This window comes from Colletotrichum godetiae (assembly GCF_030913485.1).
Source record: "Colletotrichum godetiae strain CBS 193.32 chromosome Unknown BDP55scaffold_31, whole genome shotgun sequence".
Taxonomy (NCBI): domain Eukaryota; kingdom Fungi; phylum Ascomycota; class Sordariomycetes; order Glomerellales; family Glomerellaceae; genus Colletotrichum; species Colletotrichum godetiae.
The window spans coordinates 474,852-487,432 of NW_026851279.1; the positions used below are offsets into that span (position 1 = coordinate 474,852).

Below are 12,581 nucleotides of genomic sequence, written 5' to 3' on the forward strand. Positions count from 1 at the left end.
ACAATTCCCATGCATGCACATTGCGAGGTTCCGACCTTATCTTATCGGGGCGGGCTGAGGACTTGGATCCCCGTCGGGGGACTTGTCACCGAGCACACCGAGGAGCGGAGTCGGGTCCCGTGAATTCCCAGGTTCCCTTTCCCCCCGTGCCAAGTGCCCAGTGCCCACAGCCACAGGCAGCACCAGCACTTTCGGATGGGACGTCACTGTGGCACGCGTCACACCACACCCGAAGCTCTCGGGGTAGACGTGGCGCTGGACCCAAACCTGACCCTCGGCCTGTACCTACCTTGGCATGGGTTGACGACGCTTCAACTCAATCCAGTCTCTAAACGAACACGTCGCATAACACGTTGCTCGAAGGGGTTTATTTGCTATCTCTCCCCGAATCACTATATATATGGCGCGTTGTTAGCCAAATAAGAAAACCTGAGGCTCTAGCTTTCTGCTGTACAAGACACATTGTCATTGCACCGCCACATCTAGACACGATGCCTACACCACTTGACAATGCCATGAGATCCAGGGTCCGTATTTCTCACTGTGACTTCATTTGATTACCCTGCTAACATTTCGACAGAATGCGGTACTCGGTGTGTCCTCGTACAACAGCCTTCAGCGACAGAACTGATCGCTAACCATCACCAGCATTCGGTGGCTTAGTCACAGCCGTAGCTGTCTGGGCCATCTACGGCGGCGACATGTTTCCCGCCGGGGCGGATCCCACAGGCAACCCGGAAGATTGGACCAGAGAGGAGATGAGGAGATGGCTCGCGGCGGTATTTGCAGCTCTGTTCTCCGTCTCAGTCATTGTTTACTTACATGTATCATAGCGAAACTTGTTTCCGCAGGAGAACGACACGAGAGAGGAGCTCCTGGCACGAGTTTTGGCCAACATGAGAGCTCCGAGACGGTGAGCCCTCAATTTGGCTCTATTGGAGGGCAAGTCTAGCTTTGCTTAAAACGATTTATTCCATTTGCTTCCTTGACTGAGTAGCCACCATCCCGTTCATTGGGTGACCTGGTAATAATACAAAGATATCTGCGGAATGTGAACCCCGGTGATGCTTGTGAAAGAAGCAAGCACTCTATACATTCAACCCCCTTTACAACTCGTCTCTTCCAGAGGTCTTGCCGACGGTGGGCTCCTCTGAAGTGACCTTGCCCGTAGACTTCCAGTTGAGCGCGTTGAGGCGCTCCGACAGGTGCGGGTGAGAGAAGTGGTAGGTCGCGTACATCCAGTCGGCGTCCATGGAGCTGAGGTTCTGGATCTGGAGCTTGAGGAGGGATCTAGCCAGCTCAGCCGAGTATCCGAGCTTCTGGGCAAAAGCGTCGGCCTGGAACTCGTACTTGCGGCTCAGGATGTTCATGAGCAGCTTGACAACGGTATCCATGGGGGAGAGCGCATCGGAGAAGAGGATGAAGCCGATGATGATGGGGTGCTCCGTGAGGAAACCAAAGTCGGCGTACAGGGAGTTGTTGCTGATGAGAACGGAGAAGAGGGCAAAGATGTAGAGGAAGTGGGCCTGCCCCAAAGTTAGTGAAGGACAGCGAGCCGATTAACTGCAAATACATACCTGGGAGATGCCAAAGAGGCGCGTGGTGTGGCCGAGACTCCAGTGGCCAAGCTCATGGGCCAGAACGGCAACAACCTCCTGGGTCTCGCTCTTCTCAATGAGGGTATCGTAGATGACAATGTGCTTCTTCCAGGGAAGACCGAAGAAGTAGGCGTTGCTGTGGGCGCTGCGCTTGCTTCCGTCAATCACATAGAGCTCGTGGAGGGGGAAGTTCAGGCTCTTGGCAAGGCTCTCGACGCCGTTCTTCAACTCGCCCTCTTCCAAAGGCGACAGCTTGTTGAACAGGGGGAGGATGGCAACCGGGTAGATGGTGATCATGAAGACTTGGAGACCAGCGGCGAAAGCCCAGAGGTAGAAGAAGAACTGGTTGCCTGTCTTCTTAACAATGGAGAGGAAACCGGCGAGGATCGGGGGAGCGATGACGAAGGCGAGGAGCTGGGACTTGATCATGTCGGTAATGAAGAGCTTGGGCGTCTGCTTGTTGAAGCCAAACTTCTCCTCCAGCACGAAGGTCTGGTAGATGGAGCTGGGCAGCGAGAGGACCTGCTGGATCATGATGAAGGCGAGGACGAAGACGATGGACTGGGATATCTCGCCGGAGAAGCGCCCCGGCGCGAACTTCAGTAGCAGGTTACCGGACCATGACCAGAGCTTGGGAAGGACGTCGAATTGAATAAAGGCAATATTCTGGATCTGACCCCAGAGACCGCTGATGAAACCGAATTCCGCTTTGGCGCGACCGTAGGCTTGAGACTTATCGAAAACTTCCTGGGAGACTTCCTGTTCGAGGACCTTAGGGGGCTTGGTGTTTTTGAGGACTTGGTACTGGCGGAGGGAGAGGAAGCTCTCAAAGACGAACTGGCCGACCGAGAAGCCGAGGATGAGACGCTTCCACGGGAAGAGAGGTCGGTCCAAGAACCGCGCAAGGCGTTGAAGGAAATCCATTTTGGCCTCTCTTTGCTTTTCTTCGGATTCCGGAGGGGTTGCAAAGGAGGGACAAGAATGGGAGAGATATTGGGGTTGTAGACGGAAGGAAAGAATAGCAGGGCCAGGCTCCGGACCTTGTCGCAAGCCGGGTCTGACAGCTTGGGTACGGAGTATTGTTAGCTCAGGCAAGCTGTCCACAGTGAGCCGGCGAATGGAACCAAGTGGGGGCGGGCAGGTTGCGGTTCGGGGCTTGCGGCTGCCGGCAGGGACGATCATTGGCTGCGAGGACTCCAGCTTACCCCAACTTTAATTGGCTGAAACACCCGCCTCATGCAATGTCTTGCGTGCAGACGAAAGCCCCGTCCGAACGGTGGAACCCCGTTTGATGCATGAGCGACGGGAACTGCCGTTCGATTGCAGGAAAGTCTTCCCGCAAAATCTCGAAGCTGGTGATAGTGACACTTCGAGCTCCACGCCGCTCGAACGACCACCGCATAATTGTCGCCAAGATGATGCGCCAGTCCATCACAAGCCTGGCGAGGAGCTTCCTTGCCCGCCCGGCCACTCAGCCGGTGCGCGTCGTCGCTCAATTGACATCACAAAGGTGCGCCATAACCCCCTTAGGAGTAGTAGTGCAAACAGCAGCTAACCGGCACCATAGGACGTTCTCCTCCTTCCCCTCGCTGCGTCCGTCCATCACACCTCTCACATCCGCCTTCCGCCGGCCGAATGCTGCGCCGTTCACTCCCTCGACCGCCGACGGCGCCATCGCCGACTTGGTCCCCACGAGCGCCATCTCGGAGCACCCTGCCCTCGGCGCCATGCAGCTCCGCTGCGGTCCTCGCAACACCATGAACCGTAACACCCGCCTGATCCAGAAGCGCAGACACGGCTTCGTCTCCCGCATGAAGACCAAGGACGGACGCAAGATCATTGCACGGAGGCGCCAGAAGGGCCGCACAAAGCTCGGCGTTTGAATGGAGCGTGGGAGGGTTGAGCTACGAGAACCGTCGAAGGGAAAAATGCCATCGCTACGGATACGGAGAGAAGGACCCAATCGTCTCAGGAAAAGCCTCATCGAATGTTTCGCCAGTATGGTGATTGGCGTGCTCCAAGTCGGGCTAAAGAAAGACTCAGACGTTAGGACCTCCAAGTGAGGTAGTGTTCAATATGTATCAATAAGAAGCCAATGTACAACAACTCAATCAGCAGGGTCCAGGAGTTGTGGTTGATCTTTGAACTCTGCGGAAGCAGCCAGCAGGGCCTGATGAGGTTGCTCGCTGACATTCCCGGCATTAAACAGATCTGCTACGTGCACCCGAGACTTCAGTCTGAAGAGGCAAAAGTCTACGAAGCTTAGTTACGGCAGTGGTTCTCAATGCATAGGGCAATAAGCTTGTGTTCCTGACGAGACGCCATCAATCGTGCGCCATCGGTCAAGGCGAACGTTTAGCTCACAGAAGCAGTAAATGTGCACATTTGTGGCGGGGCATTCTGTTCGGTCCGTACCTTCCAACGAAACCGGTCAGTTCCACGACTTCACAGAGTCTGTTGAGAGCCAACGTGGTAACGTGCCTCTTCCACCACACCCATGCCGAGATCCGAAGGGCAAAAGAGTGTGAGCAGTGAAGCCGGCGCTACTCCGGTTCCGGCCCCGAAGCAAACCGGCCTTGTTACTCAGCACGGCCGGCTACTGACACTGTTTCCATCACCTCCATATTTCATGCCATCAAACTTGCTGAGCCCTTATCGAATGGGATTTTGTCCGCATACCTTAGTCTTTGGGAATATAGAGTGAAAAGAAACATTATCTTGATCGACGCGAATGTCACATGATTCGACGCGTTCAGGAATGGGAGGTCCACGGAGTTGATCAACGTTTCGTCATACTCAGGGAAGCTCAAATGCGTTCTGCGCGCGGCGGGATGAAAAAGCAATGCACTCATAGCTTGAGCAACTTGTTTGACTTTCGATAGTGACATCGGTAGCTCGAACCCCACATCAGTTTAACGGTTCTTAAAACGTAGCTCCCGTTCACCTTTATCCTAGGTGGCTGTAGCAGAAGCTCCTCTTTCGCTTTCATTTCCTGGTGAAGTAGCTTATCCCTGTCGGGCTCACTTACACCCATCCGTACCACATAATCAAAATCAAAAGACACAACAATGCCGCCTAAGAGACGCTCAACCGGAGCCGCGTCCGGCGCCAATGAGAAGGCCAAGCCTACTGCTCCCGAGGCCGAGACATCTTCACCTACACCTGCACCCGCAGCTGCCGATGACGATCGCGGTAAGAACCGGTGGCCTGCCAAGAACACCCGCTGATCAACCGTCTCTGCGTCACGTAACGCCGACGAGGACTACAAGAAGGCCTGCGAAGAGGGTCGCCTATGCCTTTGAGTATATACCTCGGTGTCCCTTTGGCACCAGGCACGGCGATGACAACGAGGATGACGAGGACGCGGAGAGGACGAGGAAGAGGAAGAGGAAGAAGAAGACCCCCAACCCAAAGGCAAGGGCAAGTCCAAGTCCAAATCAGCCGACAAGAACACCAACAAGAAGAAGACCAACGCCAAAGACAAAGACAACTCCAAAGACCTCGCCATCATCGAGCTCGAGAAGCAAAAGCACAAACAGAAATGCGACAGCGGCAAGACGTGCCTCTGCACCAAGCCCGCGGCTGAGCACCCGGACGCGCCCTACGTGATCACAAAGGCGGGCTTCCACAAGCTCATGAACAAGCAGGTCGACTGCCAGCTCCGCGACCCGGACAGCTTCCTCATGTACACGTCCAACGACGACATGGTCTACGGCGTGCTGCAGGTCCTGCAGAACCTCGTGCACGACTACGAGGAGGCCAAGAGCAACTGGCGGGAGCAGTGGGTTATCTGCGAGGCGATTTGCCCGTTGATTTGGTACCTTAATGGTGATGACTTCGCCATGTAAGTTACTACGGCCAAATCCCTTTGAGAACAACGAATCACTCACACACTTGTGTCAGGGCCGACGACAGCGAGTTCGTCGACGAAACAGTAAAACTCATCGGCAACCTCTTCCTCGCAACCCTCGCCCCGGACTCGGAAGTGCAGGACCTTGGCTGCGTCATGGCCGGCATGCCCAAGACTGCCTCCGCCTTCCGCGGCTTCGACCTCTTACAAGACGAGACGGTTCACAAAAAGTCCAAGAAGCGTCCTTTAGCCTTCACATCCGAGAATTTTGACAGCTACGTCGCCTCGTACGCAAAGAAGCACGGCATCACCCTCAAGGATATCCCCGGGCTCCAGGCCCTCGTCAAGGACGTCAATGACGAGGACGAGCTGCCCAATGCCGGGGACCACGGCGAGGACCCTTTGGGGTGGGCGGATGCGCTGGTGTCGTATAAGAAGGGGAGGAAGATTGGCGGGGATGATTTGAATATTACGTCGTGGACGCTTGCGGAAAGGAATCAACATGCTTTTAGTAAGAAGGATCTGTTGGGCAAGAAGGAGATTGATGCGATCAAGAATGGTATGGTTATGATGCTGGGCTGAGAATCGGGTCTGACGTTGGTGTTGGATCGGGTATTGATCTGGGAGCTGCTTTTGTGACTGTAGTCGTGAGAGATACCACTCTGTATTATTGGACTGAGACTACCGTGTTCAAGTCCCGAAAAGTTGGATATTCAACAGTCCCTTTTGACACCGTTCTTTCTACAGGATGTTCGAGCTTGACGTTCTATTCGCTACCGGTTGACAACTATCAAACGCCCCTTACACATTAATAGGTTGAAGGAGAGTTCAGAAGAATAACTAAACACAAGAAAAATCAAACAGGACTAGCCAGTCCAGCCTCACACATCTTGGTATCCGTATAACAAGCCAAAAACAACTTGTCACTCGCCTCTCCGATCCAAATCTTATACCTCCCAGTGGGATTCGGCACGATCCAGTTCTGGCTAACCACATCCCACACACTCAGATCCCGCCTCGTCAGCTGCAGCGTCACGGTGGAACTCTCCCCCGGCGCCAAATTCTTCGTCTTGGCAAAGTCGCGCAGCTGAATCACCGGCGTCTCGGGTCCGCCACTGGGGAACTGCACGTACGCCTGCGCGGACGCTTTACCCGAGTACTTGGAACCCGTGTTAGTCACCTTCACCGACACGGAAAAGACAACGTCAAAGAGGGCAGGGTTGCCGCCCTGGGCGCCGCCGGCGGCGGGCCCAGGCTTCTGCGCCGTGCTGTAGCCCTCTGGATACGGGTACGTCTCCGTCTTGGAGGCGGCTACGGCGTCCTTGGCCTCGGACTCGGTGCACCAGGAGTAAATGTACCGGAAGATCTTGTTGAAGCCGGAGGGCGCGACGCCCTCGGTCCAGTCGGGGATAGGCGCGGTGTAAGTCAAGATGCCCGACTTCGCGGGGCGGGCCGGCGGAGTTGCGCTGAGCGCCGTGGCGGAGCTGATGGTTGCGCCAGTGTAGGTGAAGGCGGTGTAGCTCAGCCCATGGCCGAAGGCGAAGCGCGGCTTGATGCCGTTCTTGTTGAGGTAGCGGTAGTCGATGTACAGGCCCTCGGAGAAGGTGTCCTGGGGCTGGCCGAGGGAGCCGCCGACGAGCTGGGTCACGGAGTCTGGGAGGTCGGATTCCTTCTTGGTCATGCTGTAGGGGAGGTGGCCGGAGGGGGAGGCCGCGCCAAAAACGATGTTGGCGAGGGATTCGCCTGCTTCCTGGCCGGGGAGATGGGCGACCAGGACTGACTTGACGCTGGGGAGGTCGATCCACGAGTCGACGACGATTGGTCCTACAGAGTGTATGACGACCACGACATTGGAATACTTTGCGGCGGCGTCCTGGACCAGCTTGTTGCCGTTATGCCAGGCGTCGAGACCAGACGAACTGCGGTCACCGTTGTTGCCTTCCACGACATACTGATTCTCTCCAGAGTCCGAGGTAATGAAGACAAGCGCAACATCGTCCGCGGTCGGAGCCGGCACTGAGGGGAAAGAATCGGTGTTGTAAAACGTGACGTTGCTGGCCCTCTTCTTGAACGCGGTGATGGGATCGTCAAGGTAGACATAGTCGACCGTCCCCGAGCCCCAGCCAATGCCGAGCAGACCCTTATTACATGAGCGATCGGCACAAGCGTTGGGACCGTCTGGGTTCGTTATCGCGTCGGTGCCAAAGACCTTGATCGACGCCGAGGTGGCAATGGGCAAGAGGCTGCCGTTGTTCTTGAGCAGGGTGATGGCCTCCTGCGCGACCTGCCTGGCGACGAGGTAGTGGTCCTCCTGTACTTGAACCATCTCGTTGACGACGCCGCTTGGGGAGAAGGGGAAGGCTCCCGGATAGAGATCTCCCACCCTGTTGCGAGTTCCCGTGGCAAAGTTGAGCGCGGGGAAGCCCTGGTCCTGTCCCATCTGGTACCAGCTCGCCAGGACTCTGGTGGCCATGTCGTTGATGCGGTCCACGGGGACGGATCCGTTCAGAACAGCTCTGGTGAGGTCGTACATCCAGTAGCTGTAGCCCGTCAGGGGAACTTGCTGGTCGCCTGGGGCGTTGAAGTCGAGACCCGCGAGGGCCGAGCCTACACCGGACATGTGTGACAGCCAGTCGCTCATGACGAAGCCTTGGAAGCCGAGCTCGTCTTTCAGAATACCATTGATGAGGTAGCTGTTCTGGCTGCATGCCGAACCGTTGACCTAGTTTCCGTCAGCAGAAGTCTCAAAGATGTATACAAAACACATACCGCATTGTAGGCTGTCATCACGGACCCTACGCCTGCATGCACACCATCCGCAAAGGGCCATAGGTACAGCTCATGTAGAGTTCGGTCATCTATTGTTGTTAGTCGACGAACCAAACACCGCTTCACTCTGAATCGACAACGTACCAATGTTGGAGCTGTAGCCCTGCTGCAGAGGGTTGTACATGCGATACATCTCCTGCTCGTTGCCAATGAGATGCTTGATCGTGGCAATGACACCCTGCTCCTGAACGCCCTTGATTGTCAGAGCAGCAGCCTTTCCCTGCAGCGCAGGATCAGCCCCGAAGCCCTCCCAGTTTCGGCCACCACGGGGTTTTCGACTGGTCGTATGGTCAGCGTTTCCATGGTCGATCTGATTACATCAAACATACCCAATAGGACCCACGCTCGGTCCCAGGTAGACGTTGGCGCCTTTGCCTCGGAACTCCTTGCCTATGGCAACACCACGAGCGTACATCAAATCCTTGTCAAAGGTGGCGCCGGTCGTGATGCCGGACGGGAACACTGTCACGTTATCGGCTTGACGGAGACCGGTTGCCGAGTCTGCGAGGCATAGCTGGGGGAAACCGACACGGAGAGCGCTGCCAGAGTTTCCAACGCAGCGGCTTGGGTATAGTTAGCAGGAGTTGTTTGTGTTGTCAGTGATGAACGCACCCTAGGCATGTTAGTTGAACGAGTTCTACGACATCGCTCACGAAGTTACTCAAGACTCACCCATGAAGATGCCAGTTCCGGATGTGATGTTGGTCTTTTCAGCCAAAGTCATCTTATCGACTACAGCTTTCGCCCTCCTATAACTGTCTGTCCAATCCGATGCCCAGCCGCCGTATGGCGCTGGGTAGTAGGGCGCGGCCACATACCCGGCAGGCACATCGGATCTCACTGAAATCACGGCGGCATCGCAGGACGAGATCTGACTTGCGAGGAGGGCTACGGCCAAGGACTTGACAGAGAATGTGTTTGCCATGGTGGCGGTCGATTGGTCTCGTTACCACAAGGCTCTTACAGGCTAGACTCGAACCAATGGTGTAGGTCACGAGAGAGAGCTACGTCAACACAAGCGGACGGACAAGAGCTACAGCAATCGGGGCATCGCGAGCACCACCATTAACTTATATACTACACACGGGACATACAAGCTACAAGCGAACCGGTAGCTCTCGCTTCTCATTATGACTATACATTCCAATCACGGGCCCTTAAAGTCCGCGTGTTATAGAAGGCAAGTGACAACAGACGATCCGCTTGGCAGTTCCGTGGACTCTACTGACCGCAGGGATATGCAGCCATACCTGACAGCTCATGATGTCCTGATAGCTACCGGAAGGGTCCAAGAGCATTAGAAAAGAGCACATATTGCAACGTATCAAGGTTATGGGATGCTCCCTTTGGGCAGCTGTGCTGGATTGTTTGGGCCTATGCTTGTCAAATATGAGTGTTAAAGTGGTCGATCGACATGTCGCGTAGACAAAGTATGGTTTGATACGACAGCGCCAGCGATAAGTCAGTGGAGAGCGGGGAAAATGCCACCCTTTTCGAGATTCTGTGTTGTAGTCTTGTGGTACAAAGGATCGATTCGGTGTCGAACCGGATTAGCGGCCGAAACCGCCTCGCTTCGGGCGGGAGTTGGTAGGTGGGAACCTTTGATTTGGAGTTAAGCGACGGCATTCGCAAGTCCCCGGGGAACAATGACAGTTCTGAGTCGGGCTTTCTGCGAGGGCGTCGACTCCGGTTGAGAGGAGCGGTGGATATGACAAGATTAAGCCGTGAAGAAGACCCACGCTCGAGGCCCAAAGGGTCTACAAGACGGCGATAATGACCGTAAATGTCGACATGGCCGATCAAAGGTGACATGCGAAATGGATGTGAAGATCTCCCTTGTTACGTGCAGGGTGGGCGCTTGGTGGAAATGCCTGGCGAGCTGTGAGCGGTCAGCAAACTGTATAAAAAGAACAACAGAAAAACACTGCTCATCCGGGTTCGGCTCCGACGCGGGGAGAGAGCTGTCAGATTGTGGCCGGGCGTTACATTGCGCGCGTGGTTCACTGGCAGGCCACAGATGTCTATTTCCTTGAATAAGTGCATATGCAGCAGGCAAATGGGTGTGTGGCATCGGAGTGGTGGTACAAGACCGACCTCGTGATACCCCAAGAGGTCTCTGCTTGGGTATGCCACGTCCACCAGATCGAGTCTAGGGCAGTGTTGAGATTAGGAAACTCGCAAGCGAAGAGCACCAGGCGGTCGGAAATCCCAAACTCGGTCCAGCGGCGAAGATCAAGGAGCAGGGGTCAGGGATGCTGGAGCGCAGATTTCGGCTCTTGTTCTGCACGGAAAACGGGAATCGATCAAAAGGCAAGGTCTGTGGAAGCGGCACGGCATGAACGGCAAGCTTGGGGAGAAGAAGGTCAAATATCGGTTCGAGAGATGGTGCATTGATAGCTGAATGAGATGTGTGGTAGTGTCCGATATGTCGTAGCTGATGGCTGCAACATCGCCGGGTGGTCAACTGGTCGTGAGGGGGAGGCATCGAGGTTGTATTGGCCCAAGAGACCAAGAGACCAAGTACGTGGTGGAGGGCGACGAAGAGGTCTCGTGGGCGCGGATTCCGGATGACAGCCTTTCTTTCTAGAATGTCTCAACCCCGCGTTGCTAGGCCGACATCTGATCATCAGGTACGGGTGGCCCGGTGGGAAGAAGGGACGAATCGACGATGAGTGGAGGAGAGGACGGAGGATGGAAGAATCAAGGATAGAGGTTGACCGTTGACCGTTGGAGGTGTGGGCGGGTGGATGAAGGAGGAAGAGTCTACGGAGTAGAGAAGCTGGGAAGGACGGCATGAAGCTACCGCACACCTAGAGACAAGAAGGAAGCTGCGAGATTCAGCTCCCAAGACGCGGCAGGAAGCAGCATGACATAACGCTGCCGCCGACCCTAACTCTCCAAGCATTTCATCCCACCTTCATCATCCTCTACTGCAAACTAGTGGCTTTGGTGTTGCATCTGCCATCCATCTCAGCTGCATCTTCCCGTCTTTAATCACATCCACATGCTTTTTTCCTTTGCAAATACTTTGTCAATAGTCTATAGTGTACTTCAATGCCGACAACTTCGGGTGTTGATGCTCTTGGAAGTTGGAACTTGTTCTGCCTGTCCGACCTCCATACTCGATTGGGAGAAACGGACCGTGGTACGGGAGTATTCGTCCGCGTGATGCCTCGAGAGCGGCTCTCCAGCATCGAGGGCCGCGTATCACGACGCGAGAACCCAAATTTCGATCCGATTTTTCGTATCTTGGCTCTTTGACTTACGACTCCTCAAGACTAATTGGAAAAATCAAACTCGCACAAGACCATATTGACAGCATTTTGTTGAGCTCTTGCGGGCCTCGTCCAGGGACTCGCCCGGGGGCCGGCGGGATTCTTCCAACAATCGGCCGACCGCAATTGACCACCAGTTCGTTCGGACAAGGACCATTCGGCCAGCTTCATTAACAACTTCTTCCGATGCGGACGCTATTGTTTCGACAGAGCCCAACAGAAGTGGGAATTGCCCAGCTTCACCCCGGCTCGTCGCCGTTCAGGAACCATCCACTCAGTCGCCCTCGTTCAATGAGCGGCAAGCCCACTATGGAGATGCTTGGCTCACGTGGCGCCAAATGACACCCCAGGATCTCAGAAGTATTGAGCAGAAACTCTCATTGCTTGTCTCCCGCCTTTCAGTCCTTACACACCAGTGACCATCGACACCACTCAAGGATCGAGATGTCTTTGTCTCTCTGTCTGACCGCACGGGCGCTTCCCTACCACCTTGACGGTCCACCAACCTCATCACACCCACGTGGATTCTGTTCCTCATGGTTGGACTGATTCAAGACCTATCTCTCTCCCCTCTATCACTCGAGGCTTGCTAGTAATCACTCCGAACCGCTGACTCCCATCATAACTTGGCTATATTGGCCAGGACCAGGTCTTGTCCGCTTGTTCGTCTGACGAGGCCACCCAATGGCCAAAGCTGTCTATCCCGCACTGCCGCCCCCGGTAGGACCTCTTGAGCTTGGCCCCCTGCTAATGGAGCATGGAACCGCCTTCTCCAAGCACACATCTCTTCCATTCGCAACTGGCGCTTCTAGTGCCGATTTCCACCGCTCTGTGCCTGGCGAGATTGCTCTAAGAGGCGGAGCAACTGCCAGAAACCGCAAAGTCTTGCGTATTGTTTGCTCTAGCGTGAGAAGCCTCACCCTGGCTCGCATATCCCCAATATCGAGTTGGTTTGCTTGCCGGCCCCCAACCTCGCCCGAGCAATGAATGCTTGAGTTGGAGTCTTGGAGACATGGTGGACACTCACCG

At 55.2% G+C, this 12,581-nt stretch overlaps 6 protein-coding genes across 6 annotated transcripts; 3 read left to right on the forward strand and 3 right to left on the reverse strand.

The window, feature by feature from the left end:
• The first annotated feature begins 75 nt into the window (after positions 1–75).
• BDP55DRAFT_670432 (uncharacterized protein) lies at positions 76–969 on the forward strand. Its single transcript, XM_060575377.1, has 4 exons — positions 76–527; positions 581–593; positions 649–779; positions 834–969. The coding sequence occupies exons 1-4, from the start codon at positions 492–494 to the stop codon at positions 915–917; spliced, it is 264 nt and encodes an 87-aa protein (XP_060427499.1). The 5' UTR covers positions 76–491; the 3' UTR covers positions 918–969.
• BDP55DRAFT_670438 (peptidase family M48) lies at positions 970–2,744 on the reverse strand. The gene is made up of 2 exons (XM_060575378.1): positions 1,578–2,744; positions 970–1,526 (listed from the first exon to the last, which is right to left on the reverse strand). The coding sequence occupies exons 1-2, from the start codon at positions 2,520–2,522 to the stop codon at positions 1,107–1,109; spliced, it is 1,365 nt and encodes a 454-aa protein (XP_060427500.1). The 5' UTR covers positions 2,523–2,744; the 3' UTR covers positions 970–1,106.
• A 211-nt stretch (positions 2,745–2,955) lies between these two features.
• Positions 2,956–3,505, forward strand: BDP55DRAFT_670439 (ribosomal protein L34). The gene is made up of 2 exons (XM_060575379.1): positions 2,956–3,108; positions 3,166–3,505. Exons 1-2 carry the CDS (start codon positions 3,014–3,016, stop codon positions 3,479–3,481), a joined length of 411 nt encoding a protein of 136 aa, XP_060427501.1. The 5' UTR covers positions 2,956–3,013; the 3' UTR covers positions 3,482–3,505.
• A 1,432-nt stretch (positions 3,506–4,937) lies between these two features.
• BDP55DRAFT_670441 (uncharacterized protein) lies at positions 4,938–6,144 on the forward strand. The gene is made up of 2 exons (XM_060575380.1): positions 4,938–5,442; positions 5,502–6,144. The coding sequence occupies exons 1-2, from the start codon at positions 5,234–5,236 to the stop codon at positions 6,028–6,030; spliced, it is 738 nt and encodes a 245-aa protein (XP_060427502.1). The 5' UTR covers positions 4,938–5,233; the 3' UTR covers positions 6,031–6,144.
• Positions 6,145–6,304: 160 nt separating this feature from the next.
• BDP55DRAFT_695476 (glycosyl hydrolase family 3 N terminal domain-containing protein) lies at positions 6,305–9,202 on the reverse strand (the record flags this gene model as incomplete). The annotated part of the gene is made up of 6 exons (XM_060577469.1): positions 6,305–8,170; positions 8,218–8,306; positions 8,362–8,555; positions 8,607–8,840; position 8,890; positions 8,950–9,202. 6 exons carry the CDS (start codon positions 9,200–9,202, stop codon positions 6,305–6,307), a joined length of 2,637 nt encoding a protein of 878 aa, XP_060427503.1.
• A 1,163-nt stretch (positions 9,203–10,365) lies between these two features.
• BDP55DRAFT_226469 (uncharacterized protein) lies at positions 10,366–11,202 on the reverse strand. Its single transcript, XM_060566116.1, has one exon. The coding sequence runs from the start codon at positions 11,070–11,072 to the stop codon at positions 10,641–10,643; it is 432 nt and encodes a 143-aa protein (XP_060427504.1). The 5' UTR covers positions 11,073–11,202; the 3' UTR covers positions 10,366–10,640.
• Positions 11,203–12,581: the final 1,379 nt, after the last annotated feature.

Excerpts from the sequence above, each read along its gene's own strand:
- BDP55DRAFT_670438 (XM_060575378.1), bottom strand. The coding sequence starts at position 2,522 with ATGGATTTCCTTCAACGCCTTGCGCGGTTCTTGGACCGACCTCTCTTC. Across the intron at positions 1,527-1,577 it reads GCCTCTTTGGCATCTCCCAG|GCCCACTTCCTCTACATCTT; the intron begins GTATGTATTTGC and ends ACTTTGGGGCAG.
- BDP55DRAFT_670439 (XM_060575379.1), top strand. The coding sequence starts at position 3,014 with ATGATGCGCCAGTCCATCACAAGCCTGGCGAGGAGCTTCCTTGCCCGC. Across the intron at positions 3,109-3,165 it reads GCTCAATTGACATCACAAAG|GACGTTCTCCTCCTTCCCCT; the intron begins GTGCGCCATAAC and ends CCGGCACCATAG.
- BDP55DRAFT_226469 (XM_060566116.1), bottom strand. The coding sequence starts at position 11,072 with ATGCCGTCCTTCCCAGCTTCTCTACTCCGTAGACTCTTCCTCCTTCAT.
- BDP55DRAFT_670432 (XM_060575377.1), top strand. The coding sequence starts at position 492 with ATGCCTACACCACTTGACAATGCCATGAGATCCAGG. Across the intron at positions 780-833 it reads TGAGGAGATGGCTCGCGGCG|CGAAACTTGTTTCCGCAGGA; the intron begins GTATTTGCAGCT and ends CATGTATCATAG.
- BDP55DRAFT_670441 (XM_060575380.1), top strand. The coding sequence starts at position 5,234 with ATGAACAAGCAGGTCGACTGCCAGCTCCGCGACCCGGACAGCTTCCTC. Across the intron at positions 5,443-5,501 it reads AATGGTGATGACTTCGCCAT|GGCCGACGACAGCGAGTTCG; the intron begins GTAAGTTACTAC and ends CACTTGTGTCAG.